Source organism: Oncorhynchus tshawytscha, linkage group LG27 (assembly GCF_018296145.1).
Source record: "Oncorhynchus tshawytscha isolate Ot180627B linkage group LG27, Otsh_v2.0, whole genome shotgun sequence".
NCBI lineage: Eukaryota > Metazoa > Chordata > Actinopteri > Salmoniformes > Salmonidae > Oncorhynchus > Oncorhynchus tshawytscha.
This window is the reverse complement of record NC_056455.1, coordinates 15,165,909-15,177,931: the sequence shown is the minus strand read 5'-3', so window position 1 is coordinate 15,177,931 and position 12,023 is coordinate 15,165,909. Positions and strand designations below refer to the sequence as shown.

At 39.2% G+C, this 12,023-nt stretch overlaps 2 protein-coding genes across 3 annotated transcripts; both read right to left on the bottom strand.

Moving 5' to 3' along the window:
- Positions 1–620: 620 nt before the first annotated feature.
- LOC112258734 (bone gamma-carboxyglutamate (gla) protein) lies at positions 621–2,371 on the bottom strand. The gene is made up of 4 exons (XM_024433268.2): positions 2,215–2,371; positions 1,977–2,024; positions 1,708–1,801; positions 621–958 (listed from the first exon to the last, which is right to left on the bottom strand). The coding sequence occupies exons 1-4, from the start codon at positions 2,273–2,275 to the stop codon at positions 856–858; spliced, it is 306 nt and encodes a 101-aa protein (XP_024289036.1). The 5' UTR covers positions 2,276–2,371; the 3' UTR covers positions 621–855.
- Positions 2,372–6,853: 4,482 nt separating this feature from the next.
- Positions 6,854–11,402, bottom strand: mgp (matrix Gla protein). Of its 2 annotated transcripts, none has more exons than XM_024433265.2 (5): positions 11,254–11,402; positions 9,189–9,280; positions 9,055–9,084; positions 8,705–8,807; positions 6,854–7,391 (listed from the first exon to the last, which is right to left on the bottom strand). In XM_024433265.2, the coding sequence occupies exons 2-5, from the start codon at positions 9,247–9,249 to the stop codon at positions 7,241–7,243; spliced, it is 345 nt and encodes a 114-aa protein (XP_024289033.1). In that variant the 5' UTR covers positions 9,250–9,280; positions 11,254–11,402; the 3' UTR covers positions 6,854–7,240. The 2 variants fall into 2 exon arrangements, with proteins under 2 accessions (XP_024289033.1, XP_024289034.1); XM_024433266.2 differs by having other exon boundaries at positions 9,189–9,283; positions 11,254–11,386.
- Positions 11,403–12,023: the final 621 nt, after the last annotated feature.

Here is a 12,023-nt window from a genome sequence, read left to right as displayed (position 1 = left end):
CTTTGTTACTGCTACTGTTACGAATAGCTACGCTTCAACCAAGTTCTCTTGCAGGTGAGTGAGTGCCTTTTGCATTGCATTATACATATTTTTGGGGGTAGAATGGCCAGGTTACACCAATCTTAAGGCAAGATGACCTAAATACGAACATTATTGACAGGGATGACCAAGTTAAATGCCCCAGCCTTGGGATCATTTATGCATTTGAACGTGTCTTTGTTTTGACAGAGGGACCACAGGTAGATAGATATGTTTGTTCGTGCAATATCACATTCAATGTAGTCTAAATGTTTTCAGCTGTCATATATTTTTTTTATATTCATGAAGGTGCTGAAAATCTGTACATGTAACTTTTCTGTTTCAATATTTGGAAACAAAGTCAGTAATGTCAAGCCAATGGAACTTTTTGCTCCACTATAGTTTCTCCACAATTTTTGTATCAAGGTCTTTACCAGCCTTTGATACCACAGAGGTCATTTCTTCAGGTCTCTATTAAGTGTGTAGACTAATCTGTTTCTCATTTGTTCCCTTTAGGAAATGACAGATCTCGCACAATGTATCATGTTATAACATTGTTAGAATATTGTTATGTAATATGAAATAATTTGATGAAAGACACATTGTTTAGATAATTTTATTGACCATACTACACTACAGAATATTACCAAATAGTTATTTTAATAACTTCTCAATGTCCCCTTTCTCTCTTTTGCTCTCACTCTCCCTCTAACACCATATCAATTTATACTTAGATTTATTTAGATTTATTCAGATGTTTCATCCTCAGAACATTACACCTATTTCTCTCCAAAAAGCCTTGCAGGATAGAAGTTGGTTTGTGGAGTGGGTTGACATCTAGTATGGGATTGGTCCATAGAATTCGGTGTAGGCAGCAATGATCCCAGCTGTGTCCATCATGTTCTCACACCAGTAGTTAAGCTCACACACCTCCCTCAGACTGGGAATGAAGGGGTTGGGCAGTTTCCATAAAATAAGAGGAAGAGGTGAAAGAAGAAAGGGGGAAGAAAAAAACCCAGATGAAAATCTGGATATTATCCAGTGTGAAGAAAGAGGCTTATATAATTAACTTTTCACTCCATGATAACAACAGGAAATTCCCTTCATATTTGAGCACATTTCATCTTAAATGATTCTTAAATGAAGTGGAAATTATGCTTGTTCCCATACAAACATTGATTAACAGCAAAACACATACACTGAGTGTACAAAACATTAAGAACACCTGCTCTTTCCATGATATAGACTGACCAGGTGAAGCTATGATCTCTTATTGATGTCATTTGTCAAAGCCACTTCAGTCAGTGTAGATGAAGGGGGAGAGACACGTTAAAGAGGGATTTTTAAGCCTTGAGACAATTGAGACATGTATTGTGTACTGTATGTGTTCCATTCAGAGGGTGAATGGGCAAGACAAAAGATTTAAGTGCCTTTGAACAGGGTACCAGGCGCACCGGTTTGTGTCAAGAATGACAACACTGTTGGGTTTTTCACAGTCAATAGTTTCCAGTTTGTATTAAGAATGGTCCACCACCCAAATTACATCCAGTCAACTTCACACAACTGTGGGAAGCATTGGAGTCAACATGGGCCAGCATCCCTGTGGAACACTTTCGGCACCTTGTAGAAAACAACCTTGTGTGCCAGGCTATCAGATGACAGACAGGGGACAACAGAACAGTACTGTACCTCTCCAGCTGAGTCAGGGACAAGTCTGCAAGGGCAGTGCTGGCTCTCTTCTGTCGCACCAAAGTGGAGGCCAGGTCCTTCTTAACAAACACACCTGTAAGGTCATAGAACAGAGGGACTTTTTAAAACGAGAGAAATTTAAACAAGTGTAATCCCACTGCACTTAGAATAACCATGTTCAGTGCATCTACAACTGGTCATCAACATTACAGCTCACACAATCAGACCCCTGCCATTCTGGTACTAATTATCCTAGTGATGTTTCTTACCCACTCTTTTCTCACTAGCAAGCTTTGAGGCAGTGGAGGTAGAGGAGTCTGTGTAGAGAGGAAACAGTATTGTACATGATTAATCATCTCGATCTGAAAACACAACTACAACATTTATAAATTGTTTACATGTTTTATTTATTCTTTAACATTTATATGCTGAAATTCTAAAAATAGTTGCACATTTTGCACAGGTGCAAAACCTTGACTAACGCTGTCGCTCTATCTCTGCTCTTACCTCCAATAGAGTGGCACACACATGCCAGAGCACAGAGGACAAGGATGGCCAAGGTCTTCATCTTTCTCTTTGCTGTTGGTTCACGATCAGGACGATCAACAAGTATGAGATTTAGACTGTTCTGTCTTGCTTGTCTTTCTCACCAGTACATGAACACACACTCAGTTTATAGTTATGACCCTCACAATATCATGAGTTTGTGATTGGTTGAGGAATCATGTATCATACACCCACAACAACAGCAAATGTACACTGGCACGAGTAAACAGACACACACACATACACACACACACACACACACACACACACACACACACACCCTGAATTCTCAAATAATTTTGCATATATTCTAAACATTCGAAAAAACATTCTACATTTATGCTTCATCATATTTTTTGGTGAGGTCATGCTTTAAAAAAACAAGAATTTTTAAAAACCCCATGAAAAAATAGTGTTCCACCTTTTATACTTAACTGTTGTAAAAACATATGTACATGTGTCTAATAACTCCCACACCCACAGTGGGGGCCGCAATGTACACCCTTGATCATATTACTGAGTTAAATTGTTGCTAAAAAAATGTGGAAACGCTATTATCTTATACTAATAGACAGTGGTGGAAAAAGTACCTAATTGTAATACTTGAGTACTTGATACCTTAATAAAAAATGACTAAAGTAAAAGTGAAAGTCATCCTGTAAAATACTACTTTAGTAAAAGTCTAAAAGTATTTGGTTTGAAATATACTTAAGTATCAAAAGTAAAATGTAATTGCTAAAATATACTTAAGTATCAAAAGTAAAAGTATGAATAATTTCACATTCCTTATATATGAAGCAAACCAGACGGCACTATTTAGATTTTTTTACGGATAGCTAGGGGCACACTCCAACACTCAGACATAATTTACAAACATAGCATGTGTGTTTAGTGAGTCTGCCAGATCAGATGCAGTAGGGAGGACCAGGGGTTTTTTTCTTGATAAGTGTGTGAATTGGACAATTTTCCTGTCCTGCTAAGCATTCGAAATGTAAAGTACTTTAGGGTGTCAGGGGAAATATATGGAGTAAAAATTACATTATTTAAGTAAAAGTTGTCAAAAATGTAAATAGTAAAGTAAAGTACAGATACCCACAACAACTGCTTAAGTAGTACTTTAAAGTTTTTTTTACTTAAGTACTTTACACCAATGCTAATACAATTCTTCAGAGAAAGAGATTTTGTTTAAAGTAATACTTTTTTTCTCAAAAAGTTAGGGGTAAAAACTATTGACATCCCTGTTTTCAATACCTTTCAATACCACACCTTACTAGGATAATGGCAATGAGGCATTTTATTTTATGAGTTGGAAAACATATTGGGAGGGATCTTAGACCATTCCTCCATACATAATCCTTCCAGATCTTTGATATCCTTCATCTGTGCTTATAGACTGCCCTCTTCTATTCAAACCACAGGTTTTCTATGGATTTCAAGTTTAGAGACTGAGATGGCCATTCCAAAATGTTGATTTTGTTGCCAATTAACCCTTTCTTTGTGGATGTTGACGTGTGCTTGGGGTTATTGTCTTGCTGGAAGATCCACTTGCTGCCAAGTTTCAACCTCCTGGCAGAGGCAACCAGTTTTTGGCTAAAATGTCCGTGTACTGGGTAAAGTTCATGATGACGTTGACCTCAGCAAGGGCCCCAGGACCAGTGGAAACAAAATAGCCCATAACATTCAAGATCCATCACCATATTTTACAGTTGGTATGGGGTTCTTTTCTGCTTATGCATTCTCAATTCTACGCCAAACGCACCACTGGTGTACGTGGCCAAAGAGCTCTATTTTCATGTCATCTGACCATAGCACTGATTCCAATACAAGTGCCAATGCTGTTTAGCAAACTCCAGGCGTCTACATTTGTTGGGTGACATGAAAATAGAGAATGAAAATGTCCCAATTTTTTTTTGCATAGAATACAGCTCAATATTTGAATTATTTATTTTATACAGTCATTTTCGCTCATCTTTATCAAGGGTGTCAATCATTTCAGACCCCACTGTATAAAGACAACGCTCCTTTAAATGTGCAGTACCACCAGACAACCTCAAGAGGTCCGAGTTTTACAGCATGCCCACACGACATCCTATTCAAACCACTAACTAACTACTGGTTGATAAAACCATATGATACTATTTGAACAAGAAGAGAAAACGCCACCCGTCATTTTGTGACAGACTTTTGATCAGAGGTTTGCTTTTTTTATAACAAACCACAGTGATTTCCTGTATGAAGAAACTGAAAGCAATTTTTCGATTGATTGTTGATTGTGTATTCATTCACCAGTAATACACATGGACGGGAATATCCAGTGCCTGTATGGAGCATTGATAAGCATATAAAAACTAAAACACATAAATTGTTCAACTACTGAAGTAGAACAAAATTCTATTCTATTCTGCTCCATTATTTTCTATTCTGCTTCATTCTATTCTATTCTGCTCCATTATTTTCTATTCTGCTTCATTCTATTCTATTCTGCTCCATTATTTTCTATTCTGCTTCATTCTATTCTATTCTGCTCCATTATTTTCTATTCTGCTCCATTCTATTATATTCTGTTCCATTCTATTCTATTACTCGTTACCTTTTCCCCACTCATGTTCAACTTCTTAATTAAGTAGCACATTATTGCTTGACAGCATTGCAGAATGTAGCGTTATGTAAAAACCTCAACTCTTAAGGGAAATTTCCCTCTATATTTTGCTCTCTCAGTTTCTTTCCAAGGCGGACTTCTGGGCCGCTGAAGTGGCCCCAAATTGCGGGGTGCAATTTCAGCGTCTGGGTCAGTGCTGTTGTCGTTCCTCCATGTAGGGACAAAGTTCAGAAATCTATCCTAGCAAAGCCTTAATTATGAACATTTTGGTTCTGCAGAATCACACAAAAAACATCAATGTGATTTGCCCGTTCCTGGGAAGTGGTGAGAAAAGTACCCAATTATCACACTTGAGTAAAAGTATAGATACCTTAATAGGAAGTTACGCAAGTAAAAGTGAAAGTTACCCAGTAAAATACTACTTGAGTAAAAGTCTAAAAGTATTTGGTTTTAAATGTACTTAAGTATCAAAAGTAAATTTAATTGCTAAAATAAACTTAAGTATCAAAAGTAAAAGTATAAATAATTTAAAATTCCTTATAATAAGCAAAGCTCACGGCACCATGTTCTTATTTTTTAAATGTATGGATAGCCAGGGGCACACTCCATCACTCCAACACTCCAACACTCCATCACTCCAACACTCCATCACTCCAACACTCCATCACTCCAACAACACTCCATCACTCCAACACTCCAACACTCCAACACTCCAACACTCCAACACTCCAACACTCCATCACTCCAACACTCCAACACTCCATCACTCCATCACTCCAACACTCCATCACTCCAACACTCCATCACTCCAACACTCCAACACTCCATCACTCCAACACTCCATCACTCCACAACATCACTCCAACACTCCATCAACACTCCAACACTCCATCACTCCAACACTCCATCACTCCAACACTCCAACACTCCATCACTCAACACTCCATCACTCCAACACTCCAACACTCCAACACTCCAACACTCCAACACTCCATCACTCCAACACTCCAACACTCCATCACTCCAACACTCCAACACTCCAACACTCCCACATTATTTACCAAAGATGCATTTGTGTTATGTGAGTCTGCCAGACCATAGGCAGTAGGGATGGCCACGTGTTCTCTTGATAAGTGCCTGAATTTGACAATTTTCCTGTTCTGCTAATCATTCAAAATGTAGGGAGGACTTTGGGTTGTCAGGGGAAATGTATGGAGTAAAAAGTACAATATTATCTTTAGGAATGTAGTGAAGTAAAAGTTGTCAAAAATAGAAATAGTCAAGTAAAGTACAGATACCCCAAAAAACGACTTAAGTAGTACTTGAAAATATGTTTATTTAAGTACTTTACACCACTGTTCGTGGGTGTGCCATGACCAGATCCAGTGTCCTGCTTGTGTCTCTCTCGTCTCTCTCGTCTTCTAGAGACTGACATTCACTGTGTTCAGATGACCTCTGGTTTTTATGGTAGGGCAAGGAGCTGCGTCTTGTCTACAAAAACAGTGACCAGCTGACTACTTATTTTTATAAGGGACCTGGAAATTAACATTTTCTATTGATACCATTGATGCTCCCATTTACAAAAGTTAGGGAAAAAACTACCAAAAATATATACATTTACATCCCAAAAGTGGAAGATGAGGCCATACAAACTATTGGATAACTATTGGGTAAACAGATAGTAACTGACTTTGAACATCATTTACACTTACAGTTTAAAAACAGGTGCAAACGTTGTCATGCTGGTGCAAAAATGTAGCTTCCCTTAGCCTGTATTGTTTCCACACTACATTTTTCTGATTTGTTGCTACCACACTGGTCAAACTGGGACAGCTATTAGCGGTCACACATCTGCTCCCCATTCAAAATACTATTCAGCTGAAATTTGGTAACACGTGGAACCAAATGAGGTGGAATTCTGTACCTTACAAGTAAGGTTACTAAGCCCCTCTGAGGAATATCGTGACAACATAGGATTTAGACAATGAATGTAAGAAACTCTTCAAAAACACATTTTAATACATATAAATACAAATGGGTTGGATGAAGACTGTTGCCTTAGTGTGGATGGAAAAATGGAACAATGGAGTTGGGTGTGAAGCTAATCTTCACAAACACAGATTTCTGAAAGCAGTTCTTCTTTAAGGGTGTGGTGATTGTGAGTAGGCTATAAAGTTATACAATAAATGGAGCTTGAATTATAAATACGCAAAAATATTGCTCACTATATTCGTAATTGATTTACTGATATGTTTTCATATATTTGTCACATCTCTTTCACTGTTACATCACCGAACCAATAACCTGTTACGTAATGTCAGAGTGTGTTGAATGAGCATACAGCAAATCAATAGCAGGAATAATTGCTATGATAAGATGGACAGGGACTCAGAATCCACGGCTCCCCGTCGTGCCTGGATTCCTGGCTCTAAAATATCTCTGATAGGCCAGCTGGTAACCATAGCGATGGGCAAAGAAGCGACAGGGAGAGTAGTCCTCACATGTCTCCGAGCGCCTCTCCGCTGGAGACTTCATTGTTCTGAAACACAGACACAAGTCAACTACAATCAGAGTCAACCATTATGAAACACAGGTAAACAAAGAACACAGAGGCCTACAGTGCCTCCAGAAAGTATTCATATTCCTTGACTTTTTACACATTTTGTTGTGCTACAGACAGAATTCTAAATGGTTTAAATTGATATTTTTTCTAAAAACATGTTTTTAGAAATGTGGGCAAATATATTGGCATTTAAATACAAAAATATCAATTTACATAAGCATTCACATCCTTGAGCCAAAACATGGTCACTCAGGAACATTCACTGTCTTCTTGGTAAGCAACTCCAGTGTAGATTTGGCCTTGTGTTTTAAGTTATTGTCCTGCTGAAAGGTGAAATAATCTCTGTGTCTGGTGGAAAGCAGACTGAACCAGGTTTTCCTCTAGGATTTTTTTTACTGTGCTTAGCTCCATTCCATAAATGTTTTATCCTGAAAAACTCCCCAGTCCTTAACGATTACATGCATACCCATAACATGATGCAGCCACCACTATACTTGAAAATACAAAGAGTGGTACTCAGTAATGTGTTGTATTGGATTTGCCCCCAAACATAACACTACGTATTCAGGACAGAAAGTTAATTGTTTTGTTTTTCAGTATTACTTTAGTGCCTCGCAAACATGATGCATGTTTTGGAATATTTGTATTCTGTACAGGCTTCCTTCTTTTCACTTTGTCAATTAGGTTAGTATTGTGGAGTAATTACAATGTTGTTGATCCATCCTCAGATACTCCTATCACAGCCATTAAACTCTGTAACTGTTTTAAAGTTACCATTGGCCTCATTGTGAAATCCCTGAGCAGTTTCCTTCCTCTCCGGCAACTGAGTTAGGAAGGACGCCTGTATCTTTTGTAGTGACTGTGTGTATTGATACACCATCCAAGGTGTAATTAATAACTTCACCATGCTCAAAGGGATATTGAATGTGTGCTTTAAAAACAGAAAACAACATCTACCAATAGGTGCCCTTCTTTGTGAGGCATTGGAAAACCTCCCTGATCTTTGGGGTTGAATCTGGGTTTGAAATTCACTGCTCGACTGAGGGACCTTACAGATAATTGTATGTGTGAGGTAAAGAGATGAGGTAGTCAATCAAAAATCACGTAAAACCTATTATTGCACACAGAGTGAGTCTGTGCAACTTATTATGTGGCTTTTTTAGCACATCTTTACTCCTAAACTTATTTTGGCTGAACATAACAAGGGGTTGAATAGTTATTGATTCAAGACATTTCAGCTTTGACATTATGGGGTATTGTGTGTAGGCCAGTGATCATGTGTGTGGTACCTCCTGTAAGTGCTGCCTCTTGATGGAGTGTTGTAGGCACTTCCCCTCTGTGGACTCTGTGGGTTGATGAATGAGTTGGCTCGGTATGGACTGACAAACACATCTGGAATGCAATGGAATTAAATTAAACCATTTTATAAGAAGAAATGACCCCCATCTCAACAGGGGCGGGCATATAGATTTCAGTGACAAAATCCTATTGAATTCACCGAATGGCCTAGTTAGTCTGGAATTCTAAATCAGATTAAATCAAATTAAAAAAAATACAAATATAGTGTTTTTATAATACATAAAATGTGTGGGAATGTTTTACTGCCATAAGAATCAGGTCAATCAGGTCAATCAATCACCTTCAAAGGATTCTGTGCTTTCTTGAGAATCTGTGGAAAAGAAGGGGAAGGTTATCCGTGACTTATCACTGTAGATCATCAGGTTTTACTAAAAAGATTTTGAATTGACGTAGTGTTGATTTGTAGAAATGTACCGTAGCAGACGCAGAGAGAGATGGTGACACACAGGGCCACACACTGGAGGAGAGTCCTCATCCTCACTCTGGCGGTCTGTCGGTCTCTTGGTCTGCTGGAGAGAAGACATGTTAAAATGTGTCATAATACCACCACCACCATGGGAGAAAGAAGGCATGGAGGGAGCGCATGACGTTACTGTACGTTAGGGACTGTGACTGAGCTATAAAACGAGTGAACTGGCGGTAAAGATTCTACATGGGTCTGTATGTGGGTTCATGTACATGTTAGCGTAGCCATAAATCCATTGACTACACACTATTTCTCAATGTCAACCAAAAATAGTCATGTCTAGGCCTATACATGTATGTATTTTTAGAGTAGAGGGCAAAACATATTCCCAAAACCAATGCTATTTTTGTGTGACTGGATTTTAAGGTCCCTCGTGATGTACAGACAGGAAGTACAGACAGGGTTTCTATGGGCTACGAGGGTGTGAAAAGTCTTTTCCTCTTTCTCATTTTCTCTACTTTGGAATATTTATGTTACTGAATGTTATCAGATCTTCAACCAAAACCTAATATTAGATAAAGGGAACATGAGTGAACAAATAACCAAACATTTACATTCATATTTCATTTATTTCATAAATAAAGTTATGCCACACCCAGTGCCCTTGTGTGAAAAAGTAATTGCCCCCTTACACTCAACAACTGGTTGTGCCACCTTTAGCTGCAATGACTCCAACCAAACGCTTCCTGTAGTTGTTGATCAGTCTCTCACGTCGCTGTGGAGGAATTTTGGCCCACTCTTCCATGCAGAACTGCTTTAACTCAGCAACATTTGTGGGTTTTCAACCATGAACTGCTCGTTTCAAGTCCTGCCACAACATCTCAATTGGGATTAGGTCTGGACTTTGAGTAGGCCATTCCAAAACTTCAAATGTGTTACTTTTTAGCCATTTTCATGTAGATTTTATTGTGTGTTGACCCAGCTGCACTACAGCTTCTGCTCACAGACGGATGGCCTGACATTCTCCTGTAGAATTCTCTGATACTTAGCAGAATTCATGTTTCCTTCTGCAAAGCATCCCCAAACCATCACACTACCACCACCATGCTTGACCGTTGGTGTAAGGTTCTTACGGTGGAATGCAGTGTTTGGTTTTCTCCAGGCATAATAGCACCCATGTCGTCCAAGAAGTTATACTTTTGACTCATCTGTCCTTAGAACAGTCTTCCAAGAGTCTTGATTATCATCCAGGTGCTTCCAGATTTTTTTTGGCAAACCTGAGTCAACGTTTTGGATGGGTCCCATTATGTCTGGCGAAAACCAAACACACACACACACACACACACACACACACACACACACACACAGTGACCTCTTGCCAGGTTTCTGACACCTGTACAAATAGCCATCCCAGATGTCAACAAGACCCCAACCTTCCGAACAAAACCCCCCACATTCACCCACATCCATGTGCCCCATGGCAGACCCTCTCTGTCGTCTCCTGTGTTTGTAGGGTTTGGATGACAACCTGGTACAACGCCCCTCCTTTACATACCCAACGGCACACGTCACCCCCCCAGGCATGGGGCACAGCTGGCCCACAGGGAGGGAGCTCACAGACATTACAGGCAAAATGGTTACGAGGATATCAAGGAGTGGGTGTGTGTGTCTGTGTTAGTGAGGTGCTGACAGCATCGTCTGCAGCCTTTTATGCGTGTCTGCAGCCTGGAAGGCACATGCAGGATGCTACTAACCCACAGAACTGCACCACCAGGCTAATGACCCCTATTCACTCAGCACTCAGTAGCACATCAAACAAATTGAAGGCTGTCCCCATGCATCTCACTGGATCACTGTTTTAATGGATCCAAGTCTGTTTGTTTTGTCATTTACACTTCATTCTCGGCTGCAAAAAGTGACAGCCAGTATTTACACCTAAACATTAACCTCCTTTATGGGATTTCTGTTAGAGTTAAGTCAAAGTTACCTATAGCAAATGTATATCTTGTTTTTAGTATATTGTGGATAGTATATTGTTATGTAGCTATAAACCTAAGAGATAGTTGTACTTACCCTAAGAAGGTAGTTATGGTGTCAACTCTGTTGGTAAAGTTTCTTTCACAATCTCTCTTTCTGTCTTTCTCTCTGGTTGATATTTCTTTATTCTGTATAGCAAGGCTTATATACTTTTATACCTCTTCTCCCCCCACCCGTCTGTTTCCCCCTACTCCCTCTTTCTCAGCCCTCCCTCTCTCTTTCTCCTCCCTTCTTCTTTCTATCAGCCCATTCCACCTCCTCAATCAGACCACACTTAACTCACTCTCTCCCTCTCTCTTCTATAAACATACTCACACGTTCGCTGAAAAACAGATTATGGAAAGGTGGAGTGGAATGAAGCAAAACAGAGAGGGTGTAAACAGAGAATGAGAGAGGGATGGAGGAGAGGAATAGAGAGGAAGGCCAGTAGCGGAGTTACCTGCTCTATCACAGCTACCTGACAATATTTACTGCTGTTTACCAACACGACAGCATGGTATGAAAAGAGCAAGTAGCATACAAACTCCACACGGACTGACTCCACTATTTATCATCAACACTTAATGAAAATGTCATGTAGAATTTTGACTATAGTGCCAGTCCTTGTCCTTTCATGTTTTTGACTGCCAAAACAGTGTTCTTAACTGCATAGTGGGGTGATGCATTTATTATACTAATCATATCTAGGACTATTTGAGTATAGTTCTACAGTTGGTTGTATGTAATAACCTCTTTAGATTTCAGCTCAGATGAGAATATAAATCCCTTATGCAATCTCACTTATGTAACCTCACTTAAGTTGGAAT

Excerpts from the sequence above, each read along its gene's own strand:
- LOC112258734 (XM_024433268.2), bottom strand. The coding sequence starts at position 2,275 with ATGAAGACCTTGGCCATCCTTGTCCTCTGTGCTCTGGCATGTGTGTGC. Across the intron at positions 1,802-1,976 it reads TGCTAGTGAGAAAAGAGTGG|GTGTGTTTGTTAAGAAGGAC; the intron begins GTAAGAAACATC and ends ATGACCTTACAG. Across the intron at positions 959-1,707 it reads TCCCTGACTCAGCTGGAGAG|TCTGAGGGAGGTGTGTGAGC; the intron begins GTACAGTACTGT and ends CTTCATTCCCAG.
- mgp (XM_024433265.2), bottom strand. The coding sequence starts at position 9,249 with ATGAGGACTCTCCTCCAGTGTGTGGCCCTGTGTGTCACCATCTCTCTC. Across the intron at positions 9,085-9,188 it reads CTCTCTCTGCGTCTGCTACG|ATTCTCAAGAAAGCACAGAA; the intron begins GTACATTTCTAC and ends TCTTTTCCACAG. Across the intron at positions 8,808-9,054 it reads AAGCACAGAATCCTTTGAAG|ATGTGTTTGTCAGTCCATAC; the intron begins GTGATTGATTGA and ends ATTGCATTCCAG.